At 37.1% G+C, this 25,206-nt stretch overlaps 4 protein-coding genes across 5 annotated transcripts; 2 read left to right on the forward strand and 2 right to left on the reverse strand.

The window, feature by feature from the left end:
* Positions 1-6,122: 6,122 nt before the first annotated feature.
* On the reverse strand, positions 6,123-8,325 carry LOC114536103. Its single transcript, XM_028557455.1, has one exon. It carries the CDS (start codon positions 7,419-7,421, stop codon positions 6,123-6,125), a length of 1,299 nt encoding a protein of 432 aa, XP_028413256.1. The 5' UTR covers positions 7,422-8,325.
* Positions 8,326-8,943: 618 nt separating this feature from the next.
* LOC114536086 (ancient ubiquitous protein 1-like) lies at positions 8,944-24,766 on the forward strand. 2 transcript variants are annotated; one of them, XM_028557436.1, is made up of 15 exons: positions 8,944-9,706; positions 13,587-13,636; positions 15,045-15,182; positions 15,411-15,495; positions 15,909-15,977; positions 19,903-20,042; positions 20,619-20,658; positions 21,348-21,392; positions 21,686-21,759; positions 22,208-22,274; positions 22,465-22,552; positions 22,823-22,984; positions 23,452-23,558; positions 24,034-24,143; positions 24,257-24,766. In XM_028557436.1, the coding sequence occupies exons 2-15, from the start codon at positions 13,593-13,595 to the stop codon at positions 24,291-24,293; spliced, it is 1,206 nt and encodes a 401-aa protein (XP_028413237.1). In that variant the 5' UTR covers positions 8,944-9,706; positions 13,587-13,592; the 3' UTR covers positions 24,294-24,766. The 2 variants fall into 2 exon arrangements, with proteins under 2 accessions (XP_028413237.1, XP_028413238.1); XM_028557437.1 differs by lacking the exons at positions 8,944-9,706; positions 13,587-13,636 and adding an exon at positions 14,733-14,765.
* Positions 10,793-11,833, forward strand: LOC114536087 (nucleoporin GLE1-like). Its single transcript, XM_028557438.1, has 2 exons — positions 10,793-10,966; positions 11,079-11,833. Exons 1-2 carry the CDS (start codon positions 10,953-10,955, stop codon positions 11,779-11,781), a joined length of 717 nt encoding a protein of 238 aa, XP_028413239.1. The 5' UTR covers positions 10,793-10,952; the 3' UTR covers positions 11,782-11,833.
* LOC114536088 lies at positions 11,885-12,579 on the reverse strand. Its single transcript, XM_028557439.1, has 2 exons — positions 12,549-12,579; positions 11,885-12,435 (listed from the first exon to the last, which is right to left on the reverse strand). Exons 1-2 carry the CDS (start codon positions 12,574-12,576, stop codon positions 12,017-12,019), a joined length of 447 nt encoding a protein of 148 aa, XP_028413240.1. The 5' UTR covers positions 12,577-12,579; the 3' UTR covers positions 11,885-12,016.
* Positions 24,767-25,206: the final 440 nt, after the last annotated feature.

Here is a 25,206-nt window from a genome sequence, read left to right on the forward strand (position 1 = left end):
CCCAAGCAGCCTTCATGATCCGCCATGTTTGGCTTCACACTTTGAACTGGAGCGAGCCTTCCATATATATAGAGTTCACTGGAAGCGCCTGGCAAAAAATGACGGATTTCTGACAAATCGTGACCGATTTCTGAAAAACGTTTGTATTTTGCAGTTTTTACTCATTATTTATAATATTTTTACTGGAATCGACTGTTGATGGGCTAGCCAAGTATTAGGAACGTTTCCTTTGGCGAAGAATCGTCTGAAAGTACTTTTCTTCAAATATTTTCCGTCGGAGTGACAATATCGTTGAGTACTCAAATAATTTCACTCTAGGTAAAATCTTATCGCAAAAAATTCCACCAACTTCTATTCTCCCAGATACCTACATCAGAGAATCAACACAGGAATTTACTTTTAGTGAGATAAGTGAATTAGAAGTCTTTCAATTGTTGACAACAATGTCACTTAATAAGGCAACCGGAATAGATAAACTTCCAACAAAACTTGTCAAATTAGCAGCCCCGTACATTACTAAATCACTTACTGCAATATTTAACAGGTCTATATCAACTGGAATATTCCCTTGCGAATGGAAAGTTGCCAGAATTACCCCAATTTACAAAAGCGGTGTTAAATCTGATATGGATAATTATAGGCCTATATCTGTCATTTCGATAATTGCCAAAGCAATGGAAAAACTTGCATTTAACCAACTTTATTCATATCTACAACAATCAAATCTTTTAACAAATTCACAACATGGTTTCAGACCTCTCCACTCAACTGTCACTGCATTAGTAAAAATGACAAATCAGTGGTATCGAAATATGGATGAAGGCTTGATCAATGGAGTTGTTTTTCTGGACTTAAAAAAGGCATTCGATACCGTTGACCATAACATATTACTTAAAAAATTATATCTTTATGGGGTGAGAGGTAAAGCCCATGATTGGTTCAAGTCGTATCTAACAAATCGTATCCAGTACTGCCAGGTTAATAGTAAATTATCTGGGCCACGTACAATTATTACTGGCATTCCGCAGGGCTCAATACTCGGTCCTCTATTATTTCTTATTTTATTAATGATCTTCCTAATAGCCTACAAAATGTGGACTGCGATATGTTTGCTGATGATACTGAAATAGGAACTGCAGGTAGAGACATAAAATCAATTACAGAAAGCTTAAACACTGACCTGGCCAATATTTCAGACTGGATGTCAGCCAAGAAATTAAGTTTGAATAAGAGCAAAACTGAGTACATGATAATTGGTTCTCGCCATAATATTAAAAAGTGTGCTTCCGATTTACTGATTGAAATTGAAAACACGCCTATTAAGCGAGTTAGCACCACCAAATCACTGGGTCTGATGCTCGATGAGACCCTGACTTGGCATTCTCAAGTAGAACTCATTACGAAGAAAGTGAACAGGAGTTTTTATGTTCTGAGACGACTTCGAGAGTTCTCAGACTTGAAAACTCTTGTTACAGCTTATAAAACCTTGGTCCAACCACACTTTGACTATTGCTCACAAATATGGGGATGCCTTGGAATTACGTTGCAAAATAAACTGCAACGCTTACAAAACAGGGCAGTCCGTATCATTACAAAGCGTGGTTATGACTATAGGTCTGTAGACATACTTAATGAACTTGAGATGCCAAATTTGAGTGTTAAAAGAAATAACCAATTATGCACTACAATGTATCAGGTAAAAAATAGCTTAGTTCCTGACTATCTCATTGACCTTTTTACGAAAACAAACGCGGTGCATGACTATCAAACTAGACAGGCTGAGCATAATCTTCTACCACCTAAGCCAAATACAAATTTTGGTAAAAAATCCTTTTCATACAGAGGTGCAGTGGCTTGGAACAATTTAACATCTAATCAAAAAAAACTCTGAATCTATAAAGTGTTTCAAAAGTAACTTGGTAACTAGTAATATGTCTTAGTGTGATAATTGTGATGAACAACTTAATAATTAGTAATATGTGTGATAATTGTAATTTTCATTTCCTCCTATATTCTATTATTTAATACTAGTATATAACTTAATCTTATTTTTAACTATAGACGTAAATGCACGGCCTATTGGAAGATCACTTTTCACTCTTGTAAATATTTCTTTCTTAAACCATTGTGAAATAGTACCGTGGGTAAATTAAAATTAAATTAATAATAATAATAATCGCCTGCCGTATTTACATATTTACTATTGGGAAGAGCGAAAGATAAACTAATATTCGTTTGTTTACAGGTTTTAATAATCCGATGATGAATTCAACGCGATATGGCAACAACTTGAATTTAAAAGTAAATTGATTCCATACGTGATACTTTAATATCGGATATAACTTGTAACATGAAATGTTCAATATTAATCAACCTATAACATTTTCAAAAACCAGTGTATCAGTAAAAACCTGAATCTAATTCAAGTAATTATAATGTATTAATTATTAATATCTCCAATTCACAATATATCATTTATTGTAAATTATTGTAATATAAGAAAAATTATTGACTGGAATCAGACCTTTGATCACCACTGTATACGCATACGCTCTCATTTTATATTTATGTATATACATGTATATGGTTTTATTTCAAAACGTCACACTTCATATCATAGTATAAAAGTTCTAAGGGTAAATCAAGCCCCGTTTACACTACATGCAGTCAATTTATCGGCACGGCACGCGGCTAAAACTGTTACCCGTACCCATATCATCTGTGCCCGACCTTTGTTTTGGTAGCCTGGGCTTCAATTACGATTTTGTGGCACCTCACTCGATGTAGGTAAATTCTAAAGGTCTTATAATTTTAAGTGAAATCATACGCAGTTGAGAAACTATCAACTATCGGTCCTCCGGCATGAATCAAACCTACGCTTATTCGATGCCGGCGAAGTAGTGCTCAGTCTTGCCACAGAGGTACACAGAAAAAACATCCATTTTAGCATTCGATCGCTTTATCCTTATCTACTTTTTTAACAATTTTAAAGGAGGTAACTGATTTAACGCCAGTGTATTTATTTCAAAATAACTAAAGAGTTTATTTATAACTAATAGTCTAAATATTTAGTTCACATTAAAATATTCAACTACAGTCATTTAATCTGTTTAAAAGTTGGCTGTCAGGGGCCGGTTGTATCAAGCCCGTTTAGCTTAAACGGTGGTTCAAAATAGAAAGCAAGTCAATCGTTTTACTCAACAAGCAAACTAAATGTTTTCAACCTTAATACAAAGATATACTGTTTACAACTCGTATTCAATGCATAATATCCAAGTTGACTCATTCAAGGGAGACGAAAGAGCTTTATTTCATTTTGACTTATCCATGAACGTTTAAGCTACACGCGGGCTTGATACAACCGGCCCCAGACCCAGATTAGCTGCAGGAAATCCAGGAATACGTTAGTTATCCCGGCACCGTCATTGCTGCCAGGAAGAAAACTAAAGGCTTCGAAAAACGGTATTGCAATGACAGACTGGAGTAAAGTACGCGTTTAACTCGTAATTTAAAATATAACAATTAAAGCCATTGATTATGGATTTTTCAATACAAAGGCCATTGGGAATGGCAAAACAGTACTGTACAGGGTGTCCCAAAAAAAACGAAAACTATTGAAATCCCCCATAACAATGCTATTGTTATAGTTTGAATGCCTAAGCACTCTGTTGGGCCCACAAGTGTATAAATCGGGGTTGCCATAAGCATTTTTATGCATGCATATGATGCAGTCAAATTTGCTTGTTCGCAAAAATGATATTTATTAACAATATTTACAATTTACAAATATGGATAACATTATTTAAAGTGCATATCAACCAATTTTTTTTATTTCATAAATGGGAAGTATAGGTGGCTAATAATGAGGATTCGTTTTGGTTTTTGATGATTTTATATTTTTTCATGTCTTTTTCTGACCAAATACTGCGAGATTGTGAATGTTGACCGTCAGTTAAAGGATAAGCGGAAAACTGGTACGAGTGACGTAGCGCGAGGAACCCGTGAAAGCTTCGCGTACCAATATACTATTAATACGGTATTGCAAAGACTTGTATATGATACATTTTAACTGATAATACTACATCAACAATGTCTAAAACATCCCCTGACTCTGAAAATGACTCTATTCCGGATGATGATTTAGAATATAACTATTATCCGGGTAAATATACAATTATTGAAACGGAGATATTTAAGTGGATTTGGAGGGTTTCAACTCGATACTTTACGCGACGATGCTGTTTTGTCCGTGAACTCTGGCTATTTCGACTTTGTTCACCTGATGTAGGAGCGCTCGTGATTTTGTGAATTGTAGGAACAGCATCTTTTTTCAACACTGGTCGATTTACGAAAGTCGATCCAGGAATTGTAATGAACGGACATTCAAAATCCTCGCTCCGAAAGTGCTGCGAGCAAAGTCTGGAATTCGCTGTTGGAGATTATTTCGCCCGCTTTGTCTGTACAAAAGTAACCCAAATTCGCCGTCGCTTTCTGTCTAAATCGTTGTCTCCAGGGAATTTATGAAGACCAATGTTGTTTGAAGGGTCAGGAAAATTCGAGCAACCACCAGCAACACATCTATTCGGCATTTTGCCTCGTTTATAAGGGTTACCGAGAGTTAATTACACAGCACTTTGTGCGCAAGCAATACCGTGTGCAACTTTGTATTAAAAAAAACAGCAAGCACGGCAGGACTAAGGGTAAATACAAACTCGCCAAATGTATTTAACTTTTATAATTACCGTGCTAGCAAGTCGCAGTTTGTCATATTCTATTTGCGTGGGGGCATAATTTTGTGGTCGACCACAAACACAAACATCCCATGTAAACATCGCATCATATTACCTTCAGAAGCTTGCCTAAAACTGTATAAATTATACAATCTACATGCGACCGTTTCGCGCACTCAGATTGTTCCCTTTGTTGATTTGCATAAACTGCGTCAGCTATATATTCATTTAAAATCGCAATTTTCGCATGTTCCTAGATTTATATATGGTGCGTGAACAGTACCGACTGTAGCATTGTAAAGCTACGAAAAGTGAACGCTGTAGCTTCTAGCCTGCTTGTAGAGTGTATTCAAATTTGCGAAATATCGCAGGTCGATGACTTACTGAATTTATTTTGTTATGACTGTGAAAGCAAGTCACAGACTGTGCTATTTTATTTGTGTAGGGACTAGGGCATTCAATTCCACGGACGACCGCAAAAAACAAACCATGATGTATTAAACATGCGTCATATCGACATCCGAGAGACCATCTAGAAATTTGCAATCTATAATTGCTGCCTTAAATGCGGTTTCACCTACATACATTGATTTCCTTTATTTATTTACATAAACTGCGTGCACTATACATTAAAATGCTCTCATGATGTTTCTAGGCATAAACTAAAAGAGTAGATCAAATCTCAAATTCGACAGTGGAGCATATGTCTAGATACAAATTCCAAATGAATGTTCCTCGCCGGTTCCTCGCGCTACGTCACTATACCCAGTCTTTTGAGATTTTAGTTTCCACGGCCAAAACAATATGGCGACCCAAAATCGCTATTTTCTATGCAATTTTGGCTTCCAAAATCTATCAAAAACGATGCATATCGAACTCGTTCATACAAATTAGGTATATTGGCCACCTATACTTCCAATTTATGAAATAAAAAAAATTGGTTGATATGCACTTTAAATGTGCATCTCAAGGACCATGTCCTTCGACATGTCCCCTTTGTCTAGCAACACAAAGCATTTAGCATTTTATAAGTTGCATTAAATCCCCACGGGCTGAAATTCGTGAACACGGCATTCAAATTTTAACAATGAGTGATTTCAATAGTTTTCGTTTTTTTGGGACACCCTGTATAGTAATTTATTCTCCCTTATCTGGGATCCGCCTGCAGGCATGGATGTCTTGTCACGGAATATATTTAATTAAGGCTGAAGCTTTAATGCGTTCCAGACACCGTCTGAATAACTTTGAGCGATTTCCGGTGAAATAATGCTGTCATCGTAGCAGAACGTGTAATGTAGTTTGCCGTTTAGGCCAATAATGTAGTTCCCAAAAGTTCCAAGCCTTTTGTGAATTGGTGTACCAACTATTAACTTTTGGAGATGAAATAAGTCTTCATGCAGGGCTGTTTTTCGTCAAGACAGACCCAACATTCGATAGGGTAAGAGACGACTTCTTTCGAGACGCTAGTTTAAGACTGCCTTCATGTAGAACGTTTTTTATAAACATTTGGCTGTCGGTTTCGACTTTCGATAGAAATTTCAAGTGCTTATCGCGGCCAATATCGTGGCGGATATCTTGCGTTAACGAGCGAGCGAGTTTCCAGAAGTCTGTATTTGACGTGGGCAGCTCGATGTCGTAGGTCAGTGCACCATAGTGGCTTGCAACATAGTCGTTTGGGAGCGTAGGCTGATGATTTTCGCCAACGGACGTGAGACATGTGATATCATTTGTTGCATTAGTGGAGAATTCAGTGGTCTTGAGAAGACCGCTAAACGAATAATGACAGGCAGCTAGGATGGCCCCGGTTATACTGCAGTTGTTGTTTCCACATTGTTGAAGGAGGGAGACTAGCTCGTCGGCTGGTATGGTACGGATAAGGACTTTCGTTCTTGGTTCTGATTTCAGTGGATCATCTTCAATCGTAGGAAACTGGTTTAGTACTGGGTTAATGTAGTCCCGCGAAGATATAATCCGGCTTGGTGTAGAGAGATTCTTAAGTTTGTGTGATAGAAGCGACGCAGAGCTCGGGTACAGTGGTAAACTCGGGATATCTTCTACATTCGGTGCGGTTCCTTTAGCGATGTTTTCAAGATAGCCAAGAGTTTGCCTTAAAACCGCGACAAGACTTCGCCCATTAGCAATAGCGTGCGATATCGCTAATGCCACTCCTCCCGTGTACGTTTCGGAACTTGGATGAAAATTTGCGGGAATCAACATGGCTTTCCAGAGTGGTCCATCATCACGGTCGAACTTCGTATTCGCGAATATTTCCTCTGTGATTGCTTCCGTGTCGTTGATGTCTTTATCCAGGGTCGAGAAGCCAAAACTAACGCGTCCTTCCTCGCTTTCGAAATATTTCACGCCTGCGGTTTCAGTTATTGTTGCTCGTAGCAAAGGTTGCTGGTAGGATACCATGGTTAGGGCTTCACGCAAAGATTCTTCTTCAATTGGAACTTTCGATCTTACCTCAGTTAAAAAGAGATACGAGAAACCAATCCCGGCTTTATGGCATTCGTGAAAAAGGGACTCGAGGCCGTCAAGAGGACGCCTGCTTATAACACGTTGCTTGTAGACGTTGTTTGGTAAATCCGTTATTTTGCTTTCAAGCTGTTTCGCATAACTATGGGCACGAAGAATTTGAAGATATCTCGAAGCTAAAAGCACTTTACGTTGAAAACAACTGCGCAACATTTTTTTATTTCAATGTAGTGATTCAGATGCAAATACTTCCGTGCAGAACTTGCAACCCAAACGGGGACCTCACACTATTTTATGCAACGCTAGGAATCTGAAATATCCTTATGTCACGCAAGGCTTTCTTCAGTTCAGATGTATGCATATTAAAATAGTTGTAAACATAGGAATATCAACTGGTATGCCAAATACCAAAATTTAAATATGAATAACAATTCATTATCTTCTAAAGGCATTCAACGTCAATGCAATGGCATAATTATGCTGGCCATTGAAATTTAGAGATTATACATTAGATTACATTAGTTAGGAATTCTATTGTTAGAGTCCCCAGCCTGACGATTTTATCCGGGCCTTTAATCGCTATGTTTAGGAAAGAGGTTCTCAATTCCCCTTCACTGACACCGTTTCACAAGGTGCCGCATGGAGTATGGATTCGCTAACAGAGAGCAAGGTGGTTATATTTTTTTAAAAAACGCATCGTTATGTTGCTATTTTTGCTTATGAAATTAGCGCTATGATAGCAAATAGTCGAGTAACACAAAAAAGATCGTGTTTTTAGCCCGCTCGGGGCTTTTGAAAATGGATCAACTCGGGAAATTTAACTCGAACATTTGTTGACCTCTTTTTGCTTTAGTAGACAGATCCATAGAAATGATTGCAGTTGCGGCAGTAAGTTTAAGCCTGTTTTCCGCTAGGCGGAATTCTCCGCGGGGAGCGGAATTTTTCTTTGTTTTCTCCGCATTTGTTTTGCATTAATGCGCGCAGATAATAAAAAATCCATAGACATTGCATAACATATTTCATGCAAAATGTGAAATAAAAACTACAACCAACTCTAACAACTTGCCTTCCACTCCTCTACTACATGATACACAGTGGCGTAGCCAGCCCGAGAATTTAGTCATGCTATGCTAATATTTTGGTGTTTATTGACTGTGAAAACAATGAATTTCTAAAGAAATTAATAATGATAATAACATAAAATTTGCATAGCATGACTAAATCGTCAGGCTGGCTATGCCACTGATGATACACATTCTTGTTAGCGTGTTCTGCACTCACATATTGTTTACAATAGTACACACCAGCTCCACACTGAAGGCAACGGAAATTTGCTTCTGATGTTGCACATTTGCTGCAAAGTTGTCCATCCGGAATCCACTCTAACTCAACGACTGCCCGTAACATTGCATCACGGATGTCTTCCCAGCCTTGGGCGGCTCGTTGCTGTTTTTTTCGGTACTGGGTGACTTCGTCTTCGCCCTGATCATCATCGCTCTCTTAGCTTCCTCATCATCACCCTCATGTCCATCATTCATTAAAAATGTTTTTCGGTTCTCCGCCGTATCCATTCTAAACGTTTCCTCGTTATCTCCGACCTTACCCCTTTGATTTGAGTCCACAATTTCTGGCGTTGTAAGGGTAACTCAGGCGCGGATCTAGACCGTATCGAACGTGGCTCGAGCCACGGTCAGATTTTCCCATCCAGAATTTCCCATCTGCAATCTAATATTCACACATTATTTAGAAGTACATATTAATTCTTTGAATCACACCAAAATTAAGGAAATATATGTCTAAAACAAATAATTTGAGTAATATCTTTCGTAATCGTTGTCATATTATTACCAATTCCTGCTAAAAGTGGTAACAAATTCCCAATTATTATTCCTTGTTTCATATTACGATTGTTCAGTTAACACTGAACTATAAAATTTGCCGAAAGGTTGCCGAATTGTGCCGAGTATGTTCGGAAGCTAGTCGTGCATTCGAAGCTGCGATCACAGCAACTAGTTGACACGGTCAGCGTGCAGATTATTGCGCAATTGTTACTAAATATAGTAACGCTCGGACACGGTGCTGTGTAGCAAACCAATCACAGGGCAAGCTTTTGCCACGTGAGCCACGGTGCGACACGGTGCGACACGGTGGCCTGTTTTTGATTGCGCAATAAGCATGATAAACAATAAAGTTCGACACTTCTCGACTTCGAACTCGGATATAGTTTATACATAACACGTTAAATTGGTCTGTTCGCTGCATCCTGGCTGATTCAGGCTGAATCGAATGCATTAATACATGAATCCGTCGAAATTTTTTAAAAGCAAATCTAAGCGAGCATATTTCAGGGGAAATATCGCTCTTCAGGCTACAACATGATGGAATTATTACTAAAGACAGGCTTCGCTCGCTCGCGTTTACAATCGCAACGACAATTTTTAAACTGCTATTTCCCAAGAGACAAATACTGAAAAATCTTTACCCAATGTCCTTGTAAGGTAAGACTTTTAGGTTTTAAATCGAACTATGGGCGCTCTCCTTTATACGGAAAAACGGCCAGACCGGTTCTGTTGTATTTCGGTAGTCGGTACAGACAAAAGTATATCGTTATTTACATCTGCCTATCACGGGAAATGCAGTTTCACCGCTATATTCTTAACGAAATACTCTATTTCAATTTAAAATATGACCGGTCTGACCTTTTTGGCCGCTTAATGGAAAGCGCCCTATGATACAAATTTGCATTTACGCTGTGAATAATTTGTGTATGCAAATTTCATGTTGAGTGTGAGTGAAATATCCGTAAATACCTTAACAAAAATTTTGAAAATGGTTTTGTGGTTTTATGAAAGTACAGGGATTTACAATATTCGCTTTTAAACGTTCCCTGAAGAATATTGTAGAACCAAAGCTCAGAAAATGTTTGTTTCGGAGGGTCCATAGCCCCTTCGCCATACGCCCCCACAACCCCCCCCGACCGGAAAATTTCTAGTCCAATATGACACGGTCAGATTTTCGGCTGGATCCGCGCCTGAATAAACTTTTCTTTTCTGAGCGGATAACGAGCTACCGAAGGACACAATTTCTATCGCCGGTAAAGTTCGCTTCAAATTACGCCGTCTTTTCATAACGCGACCTTATATACTTATTGTTACAAAGAAAAAGTATCAAATTGAAATTTGATAAAGCATAAGAACGGTTGTTAAGACTGCTATTCCACTCGTTTTCGTACATGGACTATTAATACCTAACTCATTTGCACTTTGCAGCCGCCATGTTTGTGGATGGTGGTTTCAAGTAGAAGGACTGGGACGATTGGTTGTTGAACTTGCCAGATTAGACGCGCGAGATTGGCCGGGATTAGTCACCTGCCTACTATAACAAATGCCGCCTGAAACTAATCTCAGTTATTATAAAGATAGATTCTGGGGAAACGGGTGCAGGGGTGACCTCGTTCCATACAAGGCGCTAACCAAGCCTCAAACAACCGCCCCAGCAGGTGGACAGCATACTGCTGACGGAGGCAAAAAACAACTCAGCTTAGGATTAGATGCCCTCGTTGTCGAAGACCTAATAGCGACCTTAAGATTAGACGACGGTTAGTGGAGATGACGGTAACCGGAAATGAATTGAACTATTGAGCATGCGCAGTAAATGTTTTGAAAGAAATTGCTCCGTCCACATCACGACGACGACGCCATTTTTGCTGTTTTGCCGTTCACTAGAAAACGCCTCTTACTTTTCATGGATCCAAAGCCGTAAGTTTATTAATTTTTGTCTTTCTCGATTTGATGGAGAAATATGATTTTCCTGTGTGAGTTTTTCGTCGAATCAATGTGTAAATTTCGATTTTTCCTTGTATCTTTTAAGGAGGCAAATGGTTTGGTCGCGAGACCATGACGAGCTGTTGTGCAGGGAAATCCTGGTCGTAGATCCCTTTACAGGCACAAGGCGAAGGACAGTACAGAGGGGCACTAAATGGAATGAGATTGCACAAAATCTCAACAGCGTTCAGCACGTATCGTTCCGAGTCAACCAAAGGTCTGTGAGAGAAAGATACAACTTACTCTCAAGAGAATTTCGAAAGAAAACGAAGGACGAAGAATCGGCCAGTGGCATCGAAATTGATGACGTTAGTGAAATCGATAAGGCCCTTGAGGATATCGTAGAAGTTGAAGATGCAGCAGATCAAAATCAGCAGGATGTTACTGAGCAAAAATTGCAAAAAGAAAATAAAGATCGAGAAGATGCTGAATCGATTCGATTAATGGCCATGGAGACGTTGGGTGAAACTCAAAAACGAAAACTCGTTGATAATAAAGCCAATAAACCAGTAAAAAGGCGATCAAACGGCAGTGATGCAGTTAATTATTTGAGGGAAAAATCTGCTGTAATGAATGAGTGGAAAAAAGAAGAGTTAGATTTGCAGAAACGGAGGCTGGAAGCTGATAGCAAGAAACATGATGAACTCATGCAAATGATGATGAATCAACAACAAATCCAACAACAACAACAAAAGCAACAAAATGATCTTATTCTGACTTTGTTAACACAGCTGAGCCATAGAAAGTAAGCTATGACAAACTATTATATATATAAAGTGTTCATATTCCATTTTAGCTTGGACTATATTGAAATATAGTTTTTAAAAACTGTTAGTTTTTACATAGTATTTAAAAAAAACAGTGAACATTGTTTTGTTATTCTATGAAGTCTTGAGATAACTAAACGTTTAAGGTTATATGGTTTTAATATTGTACTGTACTTTACAGAGTGTGCAATAAATGTTTTATCTACAATGTCTTTAGTCAATAGTTCCCAAAATACTCTTGTAGAGTGGGAGGGCTTAGACCAAAATACTCTGAGGTTTGATTTCCATAGAGGCAAGTTAATGCATTGCGTAGTATTGCACAAACAATATACATTTTCCCAACACAGCTCAGGCCAATTTTTAAATTCTTTTTAAAATCCATGAATTTAAAATAGTTCACGATGTCTCCAAAAAGCCATTCAACTGCTATGCGAACTTTGCTCATAGATTTGTTGAATTCTTTCATCGGCTGAGTTAAAACAGCATTTCTGAATGGAGCCTGCAGGTGTACCCTTAATGGGTAAGCTGGGTCTCCATATAGACATAGAGGTTGGCCTTCTTCAGTAAAGCAAAATGTTTGAAGTTGGTTTAGTAGACCAGATTGTGCAAGCATAAAAGAGTCGTGCCTTCTTCCCTCTGAACAAATTAGAAATAATGCACCATCATGTATATACATAGTTAACCCAAGAATAAACCATGCTAAATTGATCTTTAAAAATAAACAAAAAAACTGCTCAAAACCTACTCACCCATAGGTCCATACAAATGACCAATCATTCCATTTGGCAGAGCAACAGATTGAATTTAATAGCATGGACACGTTTGTGACCATTGTAGACAGCTCTTTGCAGTTTCCCTGGCCGACAAATTGCTCGGACAGTTCCATCAATAAACCCAACACAGTTATTGAGTGCAGCTCCTTTTAAAAAATAGAACTAGCATAATCTTTTAGATTATCAGGGCTGAAAAGCATTTCATTCCAGTGAGAAACTCGGTGGCCGTGGTGATCATAAATGTAGTCTACAACTACATTTGTGATCATGCTCAGTTCAGGAACTGCCCTGCCAAACAGTGGTATCATGTCCGAGTATCTGCAAGGATAGGCAAAGCGTTTCAGAACAGCACATAATCCTTCAAGACCATCTGCCTTCGTTCCTTGAGGACATTTAAAATATTCAGGTATACCAAGAGCTTCAGCAAGCTCAGGTATATCATTTTTTCTGAATCGCAGCTCAGCTTCGCATTCAGTGTTTTCCAACTTTTCCAGACAAAATCTGCCGTATTCTTGGTAAGGAAACGCTGGATTTTTGGAAAAATTACTATCATACAACAACACAAACTCTTCGTCGTCGATAATGTTATCAAAATAGCTTTCAACTAAAAATTTTCTGGTCTTTTTGAAAGTTGTCATTTCGATTTTTGTGAATTCCCCGTCGTCTGTTTATTTTTTAATCTTAAATTTCCCGCCCTCAGACGACGACGGTAAGGCTAGATCCAGTCCGTAACAACCGTCGTCTATTATCCGTCGTCTAATCTTAAGGTCGCTAATATCAGACGACGTCTCCCTACGACCATCAAAATACCGAATTATCATTGCAATAGTCCATATTTCAAGTTGCACTAAGTATCCCTTTATTCACTGACCAAAATGTGCGACATATATCGGCACTGATCTTAGAACAACTTTGGATGCACATCTGTCTCATATAGCCATTGTTTTATAAATATAAAGGAGTGAAAAAAGTATAAATCACGTACCTATAATATCAATTTATAAAATCCTTTAGCAAACTATGGGAGCAAGTAGCAGAATAGAAGATTTGTTTGACCATAGCAGGTAGTAAAATTGAAATCGAATATATAAATTTGGCATGTTTGATGTTTTACGTTCTAAGTTTATATATTGATTTTGACATAATCCACTTGGTCAATGATCTAATGTATATATAAAGATAAATATTTATTATTCTTGTCGTCTCAATGTTACGTTATTTCATGAAAGGGAAGAAAGCTTTCATTATGTGGCTGTTATCAACTCTGCAAAATATGAATAATTTGGGGGGTCATTGATAGGATTAATTTAACTAGTTTAAGACTTTAAGCACTGCATATCCTATAATTATATGTTATATAACTTATATTTTAATATATATCACTGACAGGATTAATTTATTGCACACCGTACGTTATATTTACAACATAAATTAAATGTTGATGATGTTCAAGGGCAAGGAAGGCATAAAAATACAACTGTTAAGTTGAAACAGAATTAAGACATTGCAGAAGGTGCATGTTAATTAACTGGATCTAATAACTTAAATCTTTTCTTCCTACCACCAGGCACATTCTCTGCCGCATCCTCTAGAATTGTTTAGGTGTGGATTTTTTCGTTTATTCAACGTTCCTGTTTCCGCCTTTATAATATGCATTATATCTTTTAAGAACCTTCAACATTAATATATTTGAGCCTGAATTAATGTATCATATAGTGTACTTTTACAGATGTTATATTATATACTGTTAGATTTTCAAAAAGTTGTACAAATGAAGGACAGCAAAAAGTTACAAACCTCCTATAGCTATATTAAAGTGACAGCCACAAAATTTACATTTCAGAAGATATTTAAACCGGCAGCCTAAAATTTTTTGAACAATTTATGCATCTATAGGGCTAATTATATTACATATTTTTCAAATACAATTGTTATTCATTGTTATTATACATGGTAATATTTTAGTTAGAGATATAAACTGTCAGGATGTTTCTCTTTTGTATGTATATTGCAAACATTTGCTGCTAATTTATTGCACACCAGAACACAATTGTAATTTAATTGTAGTACCAAGTATTACACAGAGTCTAAAATCTTGTCTTCTGTTAAATAATTTTCTCAAGGTGGTTTTATAGTTTTAAGGCTGCATAATTCAGACTGGCACCAGTGACCAAGTCAAAACTGGTTCATACGGTAAAACATAATGAGCACAGCACCCTTGTTATTATTACTACCTCTGGAGATATAGTGCCTGTTCTTTTGCATTGTTGGCAATTTCATTTGGAAATATCAAATTGTCCCACTTGTGAAAAAGTAATGGGCACCATTGTCAGGCACTCAGTCTGAATGCAACCTAAAAATTCAAATGCTTACACCCCTTTTTCCTTCCATCATAAATACAGTACAAATTAATAGGGTTGCCTTTATTTTTACTACTTTTAGCAAGGAGTGACACATATACAATTTTTTTAGATTTCCTAAAGGTCTGGCATTATTTTTCTTGCCATTTTATGTTCCGCTTGGAATTGTTGTCATGGTCATTCGGATATTTTTTGCAATTCAGCTATATTTTGTGTTGATTCTAGTACCTAAATCATGGGTAATTAGACGGTATGTATGAATTCAATGGGCCAGTTATTTATATAGTTTGTTGATACGTACTCCTTAGAAAAGATTTCAGCCAAGAATGAGGTTTTTCAGGGATTAAATTAAAATTATGCATTATTTTGAATTGCCCTCAACCTCCCCCGCCCTGCAATTATATATTTTCTTAATGTGTGGTGCTGACAATATCTAACATTTGATAACGACAAAAATTGGATTTTCTTTCCGTTTTAGAATACTACTCCGTGTATCTGGTGCTCTCACAGGGCTGATCGTAACACAAGAAGGATTGGATACAGTTCATGCAAATCAATGTAAAGTAAGTAATACTGTATATAATTAACAATTATTGAATGAGGTTGAGGTTGTGAACATTGGAACTTCGAATTGTTTGAATGGAATGATTCTTGAATCTCTCAAGATTTACTTTTTTTACTTTGGATTGTCGGCTAGCCATGGTTTTTGGTACAATCAAAAGTGTACGTACTTGAGATTGTTTTCGTCCTCATAATTTTGTCCTCGAAATATAAAAATTAATACATTTATTGTGTAATGAATGGCGTGCGCATGACGTGCACACTTAACGAATGTCGAGACATTTGGTCAATTTCGAAAATTAGTACAGGGTGAGCCTTAAGTATCACGTGTACTTATTATATGCAGAGCTTTTGGTCGGTTGACCCGGGCCCTCATCCATGCATTTAAAATAAATTTTCGCTTCTTTTTCTCTAGATGATAATTTCAAACCATATATGTCACGTAGACAGTCTCGCCTTTGAATCTCTACTCTCGTGTTTTATGGTAAGAGTTTGCAAATATAGCAATTAGTTTCAGTCAAACCCCTTCGAGTAACCGTGGTCACACTAACGTACAATACTCTACTTCATATAAGAATTTTTGAGTGTGAACCTGTACGTGCTGCAAGTATTTATAAAGCATTTGAAGGTTTTGTTTATAATAAAGCCAGAACTGCTCCGATTTTCGAATTAGTAACCACTTTGTGTGCCTGGGGTTACTGTGCAGTAACATATGCGGAGTGGTCTTAAGTCTTCTGTCTGTTGTGTGGGGTATTAAAATCAATCTTTACTGATCACAGAGGTAGCTACATATATAATGGACAACTTTCGCTTTAGACTAATTTCTCACCTCAGCGATAGGAGGGACATTTTCTCAAGTTCACGAATTTTGTATACTTTTTTATTACGGCCGGAAGTGTTCCACGTGTAATACAAAAGTATGCAAAATTTGCCAACTTCGCGTGGCTATAGTTTCCGTGTTTTACAAAATTTCGCAGCCAAACCTTGTGCTTGCACTAATTGAAGTAAGATCTTTCTAGCTGTAATGATTTATTTTCTTCCAGTTGTTACTTTAATCAAAAAATTAGTCTAAAGCGCAAGTCGTCCATCGTAGCTACTTTAACAACCGCCTCCCAGGTTGACAATCTTGGCAAGATCCTTGCAAGATCTTGGTAAGATCTTATCACAAGATCTTGTCAAGATCTTATCAAAATCATGCAAGATCCTGCAAAGATTTTGCCATGATCTTGCAGGATCTTGGCATGATCTTGCAGGATCCTGCAAGATCATGGCTGTGATCTTGGCATGATCTTGGCACAATCTTGCCATGATCTTGCCATGATCTTGCCATAATCTAGCAAAATCTTGGTGAATCCTAGAAAACCTTGGCAAGATCCTGAAAAACCATGGCAAGATTGTGATAACCTTGGCAAGATCTTACAAAACCATGGCAAGATCCTGCAAAACCATGGCAAGATCTTACAAAACCATGGTAAGATCTTACAAAACCATGGTAAGATCTTACAAAACCATGGCAAGATCCTGCAAAACCATGGTAAGATCTTACAAAACCATGGCAAGATCTTACAAAACCATGGCAAGATCTTACAAAACCCTGGCAAGATCCTGCAAAACCATGGCAAGATCCTGCAAAACCATGGCAAGATCCTGCAAAACCATAGCAAGATCCTGCAAAACCATAGCAAGATCCTGCAAAACCGTGGCAAGATCAAGATTGATTAGGGAAAAAACATAGATACACTCTGTTGCAGTAAAAAAACTTTATTAACGTTTGGTTAGATTAAGGGCATGCTCTATGTTTTTATTTGTATGCAAAAATGTTAAATTGTAGTATTGTTCTGTTACTGTTCTGTTTTATCATCTGTGGTGTTTATTACATCGCTTCATGTTTCCTCCGTTTTTCTTTCTTCATATTTCTACCTATGTGAAGCATCCATGATCACTTGGTGTTCTTGGTGTTAGTGTGACTTTTTTAACCTGTCCTCGCCAAATTTGATATTGCATGAGTACATCTAAATGTTAAAAAAATATTATATAATATTGCATATATTTTACCCTGCGTCTAAGGCCTTGCCATGAAGTTAGGTAAGTTTATTGGACATGCATTGATCAGCATAATATAAATTCTTACCAAACAATTCAGTGACTGTTTTGGCATCCAAATGTTGCTTGCTGGACTCTATTGCATAGGATTCTGTCCTGCATCTCAGCTTCAGCCTTCAGTGAAGATGTGATTGATTGCGCACTTTGATGGCTTTGATATTCATCAAGTTAATACGGTTGTGCCACTAGAAGAATAATTGATCATTAGAATCATGATACATGGCCATAATAGATCATTTTTTGAATACTTTACATCTACTTTATGTCCTATTTGTTACAACCTGTTATTTTGTTTATTTTGTTATATTTTGTGATTTCAAAAAAAGTTCTCTAATAACTTGAGAATGCATGAACATCGCGAATCTTCTTCGCTATGAAAATTTTTGCGAATTTTCCGTAATTATGTAAACCTACCAATATTCATAATGCATCCAATGAGAAGAAGTGAGTCCTTGTCGGGCTCGAATGTTTAACATAATGAAGGCTTTATTTGAATGACAATCCCGTCCAGCCAACGCTAAACTACCGCTTGCAATTATAGTCCTATAGTTTCACGATAATGAAAATGCTATATATATTACGAGATAGTGTGGCCCGTTTCCTTCACTGCTGCCGGTAATTCCTGTACAATTTAAATATAACTAAAACTACAAAACAAAACCAGTTTATGCTACCAGCATACAAACCAGCAGTAAAGGGTTAATTTTATCGTGTTTATACTAAACTACTTACCCGCTGTTACAAGTTATTCCTCCGCTTCTTTTCATACCAAAACTAATTCACTTCAGTATGGAACCATCTGTATGTTACTTGGCTTTCGAATGGTACTTTATGTGCGTTGGTTTGTAAATCCGCGCTTCTTGCGCCTTTGCGCCAACGGTGAACGGTAGCAACGGCGTGAATATTCAAATTTCAAAATATGTGCCGCCGCAGGCGAGGTATGTTATTAATTTAACCATAGCGTGCACGAATTTAATTGATACCAGCTGTGATTATTGACGTTTGTGGTACTTATAGAATGTGATAATGAAATTAAACTGGCAGGTAAGAAACTTGCTCCATCAGATTTGTCCCATTCAAGATGATGGAAGAATCTTCCATCACCGTAAAATCTTTGCTTGATTACGGTAAAATCTTGACAAGATCACCATGAAATCTTGGAATGATCGCCGTGAAGTTTTGGCAAGATCATAAGGAAATCTTGGCAAGATCATGCTGGATTCTTAATTAGTAGGATCACCGAGTAATCCTGGCAAGATCATGCTGGATTATTGGCAAGATCACGGGTTAATATCTCATATGTAGCAAGATCATACCAAGATCTTAGCAAGATCATACTAAGATCATATGTAGCACGATCATACCAAGATCTTAGCAAGATCACACCAAGATCTTGTCAAGATCATACCAAGATCTTAGCAAGATCATACTAAGATCATATGTAGCACGATCATACCAAGATCTTAGCAAGATCACACCAAGATCTTGTCAAGATCATATCAAGATCTTAGCAAGATCGTAGCGAAATCCATTCCAAGATCTACCAAGATCTGAGCAAGAACACACGAAGATCTTGGCAAGATCATACCAAGAATTTAGCAAGATCATACCAAGATCTTAGCAAGATCATACCAAGATTTTAGCAAGATCGAACCAAGATCTTGGCAAGATCATACCAAGATCTTAGCAAGATGATACTAAGATCATATGTAGCAAGATCATACCAAGATCTTAGTAAGATCATAGCAAGATCTTAGCAAGATCACACCAAGATCTTAGCAAGATCATACCAAGATCTTAGCAAGATCATAGCAAGATCTTGGCAAGATCATGCCAAGATCTTAGCAAAATCACACTTAGCTCATATGTAGCAAGACCATACTAAGATCTTGGCAAGATCATACCAAGTTCTTAGCAAGATCTTAGCAAGATATTCATATCAAAATCTTGCCAAGATCTTGGCAAGAGGATACAAGATTTCAGCCAAGAATTTCCAAGATCTTCACATCTTGCCAAGATCTTATAAATATCTTGCCAAGATCTTACTATTTCCAAGATCTTGGCAGGATCTTTCATGATCTTTCAAGATCTTGCAAGATCTTGACAAGATCGTCAACCTGGGCTTCCATCGTTTACCGCTATTAGCTCTTTTATAGACAATATTTTATTTGCTCGAGAAAACCTATCTTAGATCATCTAAATCCTATACTTTTTTTGACATGATGTTATTCGATTCAATTTGCATTTCGAATTCAAAGCAACTTTTATCCCATCGACTATACGGCCAATAATTTTTTATCTTTTAGAATATAGAAAAGAACCGAATACCAACATTTTTAAGATGGATTTTGAAATATGACGAAGTGAAGCCAGGCGATCCTGTTCCTTCCCTGGTCTTTGCTGAGGGGGCTAGCACAAATGGAAACAGCGGTATTCTAAGATTCAGGTGTGTATCAAGTATGAAGAAGTGTACATACAATCGCTGTCATCGTGAAGTAGCTAATATTATACGCGAGAACACTGCATGCCATAGCTATATACTTTAGTGTAAGAGGAATGTAATTAGACAAGAGAAAACTGCGTGATCAAGGTTTTTCTTTTCGAAATTCTTTTAAAAAATGCTCTTCAATCTTTTATCAAAACGACAATAAGTGAAATAATATTTTACAGTAGCTACTCGTAACAGAGAACTGGAGATTATAAAATGAGGCGATTTCAAAATAATTGCATGCAAATCCGCGCAAAGGTGGTCTGAAGGTCTGTTCACATGATCCAATTTTGTTTGATCCAATTAACCTCTGATGAATGTTTTATAGTCTGTTGTCTTGTAATGTATATGAGCAGCAAATCCACTGAAGCCAATGCACTACTGCTTTATCAATAACCGACTATATTCCATACGTCAGAAGTGAATAGGATCCACCAAAATTGGATCGCGTGAACAGACCTTAAGCGAAGGATCGTGTGCAATTTTTGCAGTGAAATAGAATTTTAATGTCGAATTACAATTTCTATTATTTAGCTCATGGCCATTTGACATCAAGAATGAACCATTCTTTGTGGTAATTGAGTTTCATTAAGTTAAAGTGACTTAATTTCAGTTATTATTTTAGATCTCAATTTAAGGCCTTACATGCTAACCGCTTTGGTTCTTTCGCTAGAATCTTTCGAACATCAAATTTTACGTTCAAATATCAACTTGGGAGCTCTTTTAAACTAATATACCGAAATTCATCTTACAGTACACGTATTGTGTCTTCTTCATACTAGTACAGAGGGCAAGGCTAAGCTATTCTCTTTGGTCCCTCTTCAATAGATTCCAAGCAGCTCTGACAGTAGCATGGTTGATGATATTTATTGATAATAGGCATATTTAAATCGAGGACGCGAACGTCAAAGAGGACGTGGAAATAACGAGTAAATGGCGTGATACGCCTATACATAGACATGCCAATTTCCACGCCATTTATTCGCCACTACGAAAATTTATCCTTACGAAGTCTATTATTTATATTTTACAGTAATAATTCCATGTTCTGTAAATCTTAAATACACGGATTGCTTGCTTGAGATTAAATTAGGATTTGGCTTAGCTTTTGGACGAGGGTTAATCCTGATAAACCATAATCCCAATGTAAGACCTAATCCTAACCTAATCTCAAGGATTAAGTTCCTTTATTTAAGATTTACTGAACATCAATTATTACCATCTTTACTATGTGTTGTGATTCTATATATTCCTCGTATATAGGCAATTTTAACTATATCAAGACCGTACTTTGTACAGATCGCTCCAGTAAGTAGCCATGCAGTTTCGCTGTAAGGGCTGTTTTCCAATGTTTCGTTTTTTGTACGTACGTACACGCGCGTGAAAATGATATCAAAGATTGAATAGGTTGATGATATGCTGTGTTTTTTCTGGCCTAAAATTAATTATACAACAACTTAGAAGGCTTTAAGCTTGTACGTCGCCGTGTACGTACCTGCAAAAAAACGGACAATGGAAAGCAGACCCAAGTATGAAAGCTACCGTTTCATTTTCCACGATCCCTTTTGAAGGTAGCTAAAATAATCGCAACTCTTTTGTAGTCGGTTCTTGGAGGAAATTGGTGGAGTGATTTTTTATGGCTTCTGTTCACTCCCTACACTCATTTTAGAATAAGGTACTATACTACAAATATATATACAAATAATATTATGTTTGCACGGAAATAGCATCTGAGGAGACAGGGCTAACCGACTTCGCAATTAACCCTCATTAATGGCTCCTTTCTACACGTCCTCTTAAAATAGAAAACTACTGTATGACGAACGCCATGAGGAATTCTATGCTGAAATTGTTAGAATGTTTTCCACGCTGAGCAAGTTGCGCGCTTCCAATACTCGAGTTTTAAGTTGAAATACATATGATATTGCTTGAGGCATCAGTGTGGAAGTTTTAAAATTGAACGAAATTTATCACTTCTGTTTCATCAAATTTGTGTATCATCCTGCAGTGGAGGACTTAAGTTCATCGTTTCAAAGATCTGTGCCTGTGGGGATATACAAGATTCTCCCTCAGCCTGGCCCCAGAGTTAGGCCTACGGAATAAGGTGTTAATTTTTTTTCTAGGTTCGTGCGAGCGCCTGAAAGAGAAGAAAAATTATCAAATGAGGAATACAGTAGTGTTGTTCAGAAAGTACGTTAAGTTGCATATGTATATCGGTGACGTGCAGTCCGTTAAGCGCACCTGCATGTTCAGAAACAATGGAAAGACCGCTGATTTAAAAATCACATCCCCTTTAAAAATTGAAGTAAACTTTTCTAGCTTGACAGTGTCTAGTTTGCATTTAAGTATGGCACTGATGATGCGAATCTGTCTTCTTTAGTTTATGGCAAGCAAACTTGGGATAAATGCAACGAAATTTGATGCAAAAGAGAAAGTAGAATATGCGAAGAGATATCTACATGAACAAGGTAATTTATTAGACGACATTGTGATACATTGAATCGTTAATTTGAAGTTACGGCCGTAGCTACGTACCGCGCGAGATTTAAAAGCACAGAGCCAACGCTAAAATATGAATTCGGACCGCAAGAAAAAAATAAATCTATTATTTACCAGTTTAGTTGGTCCGTATATATAGGGAAATATTTCCCTCGGACTCAAAAACGCGAGACCTTGGGAAATATTTCCCTAAACGGACCTCCAATCTGGTAAATAACATATATGCTATATATTTTCAGGCAGACAAAGCCGTGAAAGACCGAGCAGAAGAAGCGCTACATCTTCCAATTCATCATCTACAAAACAAACTACAGCTGTGGATGATACACTAGATATCATGTTGACTCAAGTCAAGGATGTTCTACCTCAGGTTCCCATCACCGTTATCAGAAATGATATAAGTATGTTTATTATATTATCACAAAATCATTATAACGCGTAGATTCCCATTATCATTTTGCATATACTCGCATCTAAATCCCTGCCCGAGAACACATTTTTCTCAGCCGTTCCTCGTTTGAATTTGAATTTGAGATAATAAGATTTCCTAGTTGGAATTATGACCCTTTTAAAGTTACCCAGTATCGAATGAAGTGCCACAGAATCCTAATTTATTCCTTCTTACCTACATTTATCAAGAGGAGTTTGGAAATCTGAACCTTAGGCTTAGAAACCTGAACCCTAATTCTAAGGGGTTCTAATTTACCAATCATGCATACAGTTCACCTTCAAATACACCACACACACACACACACGTCTATATGGCCACTAAACGCCATATTCTAATATACCAGTTCCATTGTTTCTTCAGACATCGCTATTGCTTGTCAAATAACTCAGTGTTCATATATTTCCTTCTTTTTTGAAGAAAAAACAAGATGTATTGACACAACGATTAGTAATATCCTGGAAGGACGAGTAGTTTATACGCCAGAAATACCAGGTCAAAAAATTGAAGAAAATGCGCAACCAAAGGTGAAGTCACAAACGCTACGCTACATAACGTTTCATTTTTCCTTTTTGGTCGAAAATTATAGTTCTCAAACAAGTTAAGAACACAATTAAAAATCAAACTTCCCGAGAAAAGCATCAACCTCAAGCAATCTCTATCAAGGCTTGTGACGTCCCCAGAGTACCTTTGCGCGTTCCCTCACGTCGTGTCCTAAAACCCTTGGTTCGATTTTGAAAAACGTTGCAACAATCTTTTATTTCTCCTGACATGCTATATTAATTATTTCTTACACATTTGGTCCCAACGAGCAGCCCCTCCATGTTTCTTCAAAATAAACTCTTATTGCTCTTCCTTGACCGAAATATTTTCAAGGACAGGTCCGACAGTTCAAAGATATCTGTTTGTATAAGATAATAATTATTTCACACGTCCTGTTCATCCTCTCAGAATACTTATAATAATGTACCTCAAAAATGACAAAGTTCTGCTTGATTGTAGAATAATCCATCAAATAGCAAAGTTGCAGGAAATATGTTTGGAAAAGACTCTGCAGAAAGGCACTTATCTTTTCAAGAAAAGAAAAAGGCGTTTATAGAAGCTGCAAGACAGTAAGTCAAATACCAACTTGCTGTGTTTGATGTTTTTATTCCAATTACTTACTCCGTAAAATATACCATATACGTTCACACCCTTCATATATATCATCCCTTTCTTTTTTTAGAAAGTATATTGCGAAGCATAATCTTGATGTTAGGTGAACAGCTATGTTTTCCAGATGAAAAGATTTTGTTAAACTCTGTCACCTTATCTGCGTGTACGGTGAAATATGAACTTTCCAAATAATACCAAAAGATTCTGTATTAATATTGCAGATAATGCAGTAGTTGGGAAACCAGACTTAAACATACCAGTCAATGCAGTTATAATAAGGAACAATATACATATTGGTTAACATGTGTGATTTAGGGTAAAAGCATGAATTGAGGATCAAGTTCATGCAGAGATTAATATATTTCTCGATCTTAAACAAGGCCTTATGAATAAAAACCGCGGTAGCATTTTCCCAGGTATAGCATTTTTCATTCTTTTAGAATTCAACAGTGGTGCTTGGGCAACCCCTAGAATGGTTGTGGTCTATAATGTTCTGTGTCCATATGTATGAATGTAATAAAGTGTTCTGTCATTTTGCTGTCAACCCAAATAAATAACTTGTATGTACATTTGGATGTATTGTATATATACTTGATATACTTGAGAAAAGAGTATTTATTCTGGTATTACTCTGTAGGATAATGTCTAGCCATATCATTGACTTTAAGTTCTCTGTAAGTTTTCACGAAAATTATGAAATTTCAACTCGAGAATTTCTTATCTGTTTTGCCATATAAGAAAATACTATAGAATAATCCATCGTAATTATAGCTACTCTGGCCTTTTGATTAAAAGTATTCACCACACAAAGATTACATTCACAACCCTTCTGTCAAGTTTTCTTAGGTTATGAGTACGTTTTCTGATTAGAATGCAGAGCCACACAGGAAAGTTTTGGGGCGGGAAAATGATGAATAAGTGGCCCGGCAAGCCCATAAATAGCGTTCGCGTAATTTATTCACCATTTTCACGTCTTTTTCGGGTTTTCCGTGCTCAAGCTATTAATGCCATTCTAACATT

The sequence above is a fragment of the Dendronephthya gigantea genome, unplaced genomic scaffold (genome assembly GCF_004324835.1).
Source record: "Dendronephthya gigantea isolate DGI-Jeju-01 unplaced genomic scaffold, DenGig_1.0 000130F, whole genome shotgun sequence".
NCBI lineage: Eukaryota > Metazoa > Cnidaria > Anthozoa > Malacalcyonacea > Nephtheidae > Dendronephthya > Dendronephthya gigantea.

Coding starts and splice junctions, on each gene's coding strand:
- LOC114536103 (XM_028557455.1), bottom strand. CDS start 7,421: ATGTTGCGCAGTTGTTTTCAACGTAAAGTGCTTTTAGCTTCGAGATAT.
- LOC114536088 (XM_028557439.1), bottom strand. CDS start 12,576: ATGATTGGTCATTTGTATGGACCTATGG. Junction 12,436..12,548: donor TCATTTGTATGGACCTATGG/GTGAGTAGGTTT, acceptor TAATTTGTTCAG/AGGGAAGAAGGCACGACTCT.
- LOC114536086 (XM_028557436.1), top strand. CDS start 13,593: ATGGGAGCAAGTAGCAGAATAGAAGATTTGTTTGACCATAGCAG. Junction 22,985..23,451: donor CGTTATCAGAAATGATATAA/GTATGTTTATTA, acceptor TCTTTTTTGAAG/AAAAAACAAGATGTATTGAC. Junction 23,559..24,033: donor AAGAAAATGCGCAACCAAAG/GTGAAGTCACAA, acceptor GCTTGATTGTAG/AATAATCCATCAAATAGCAA.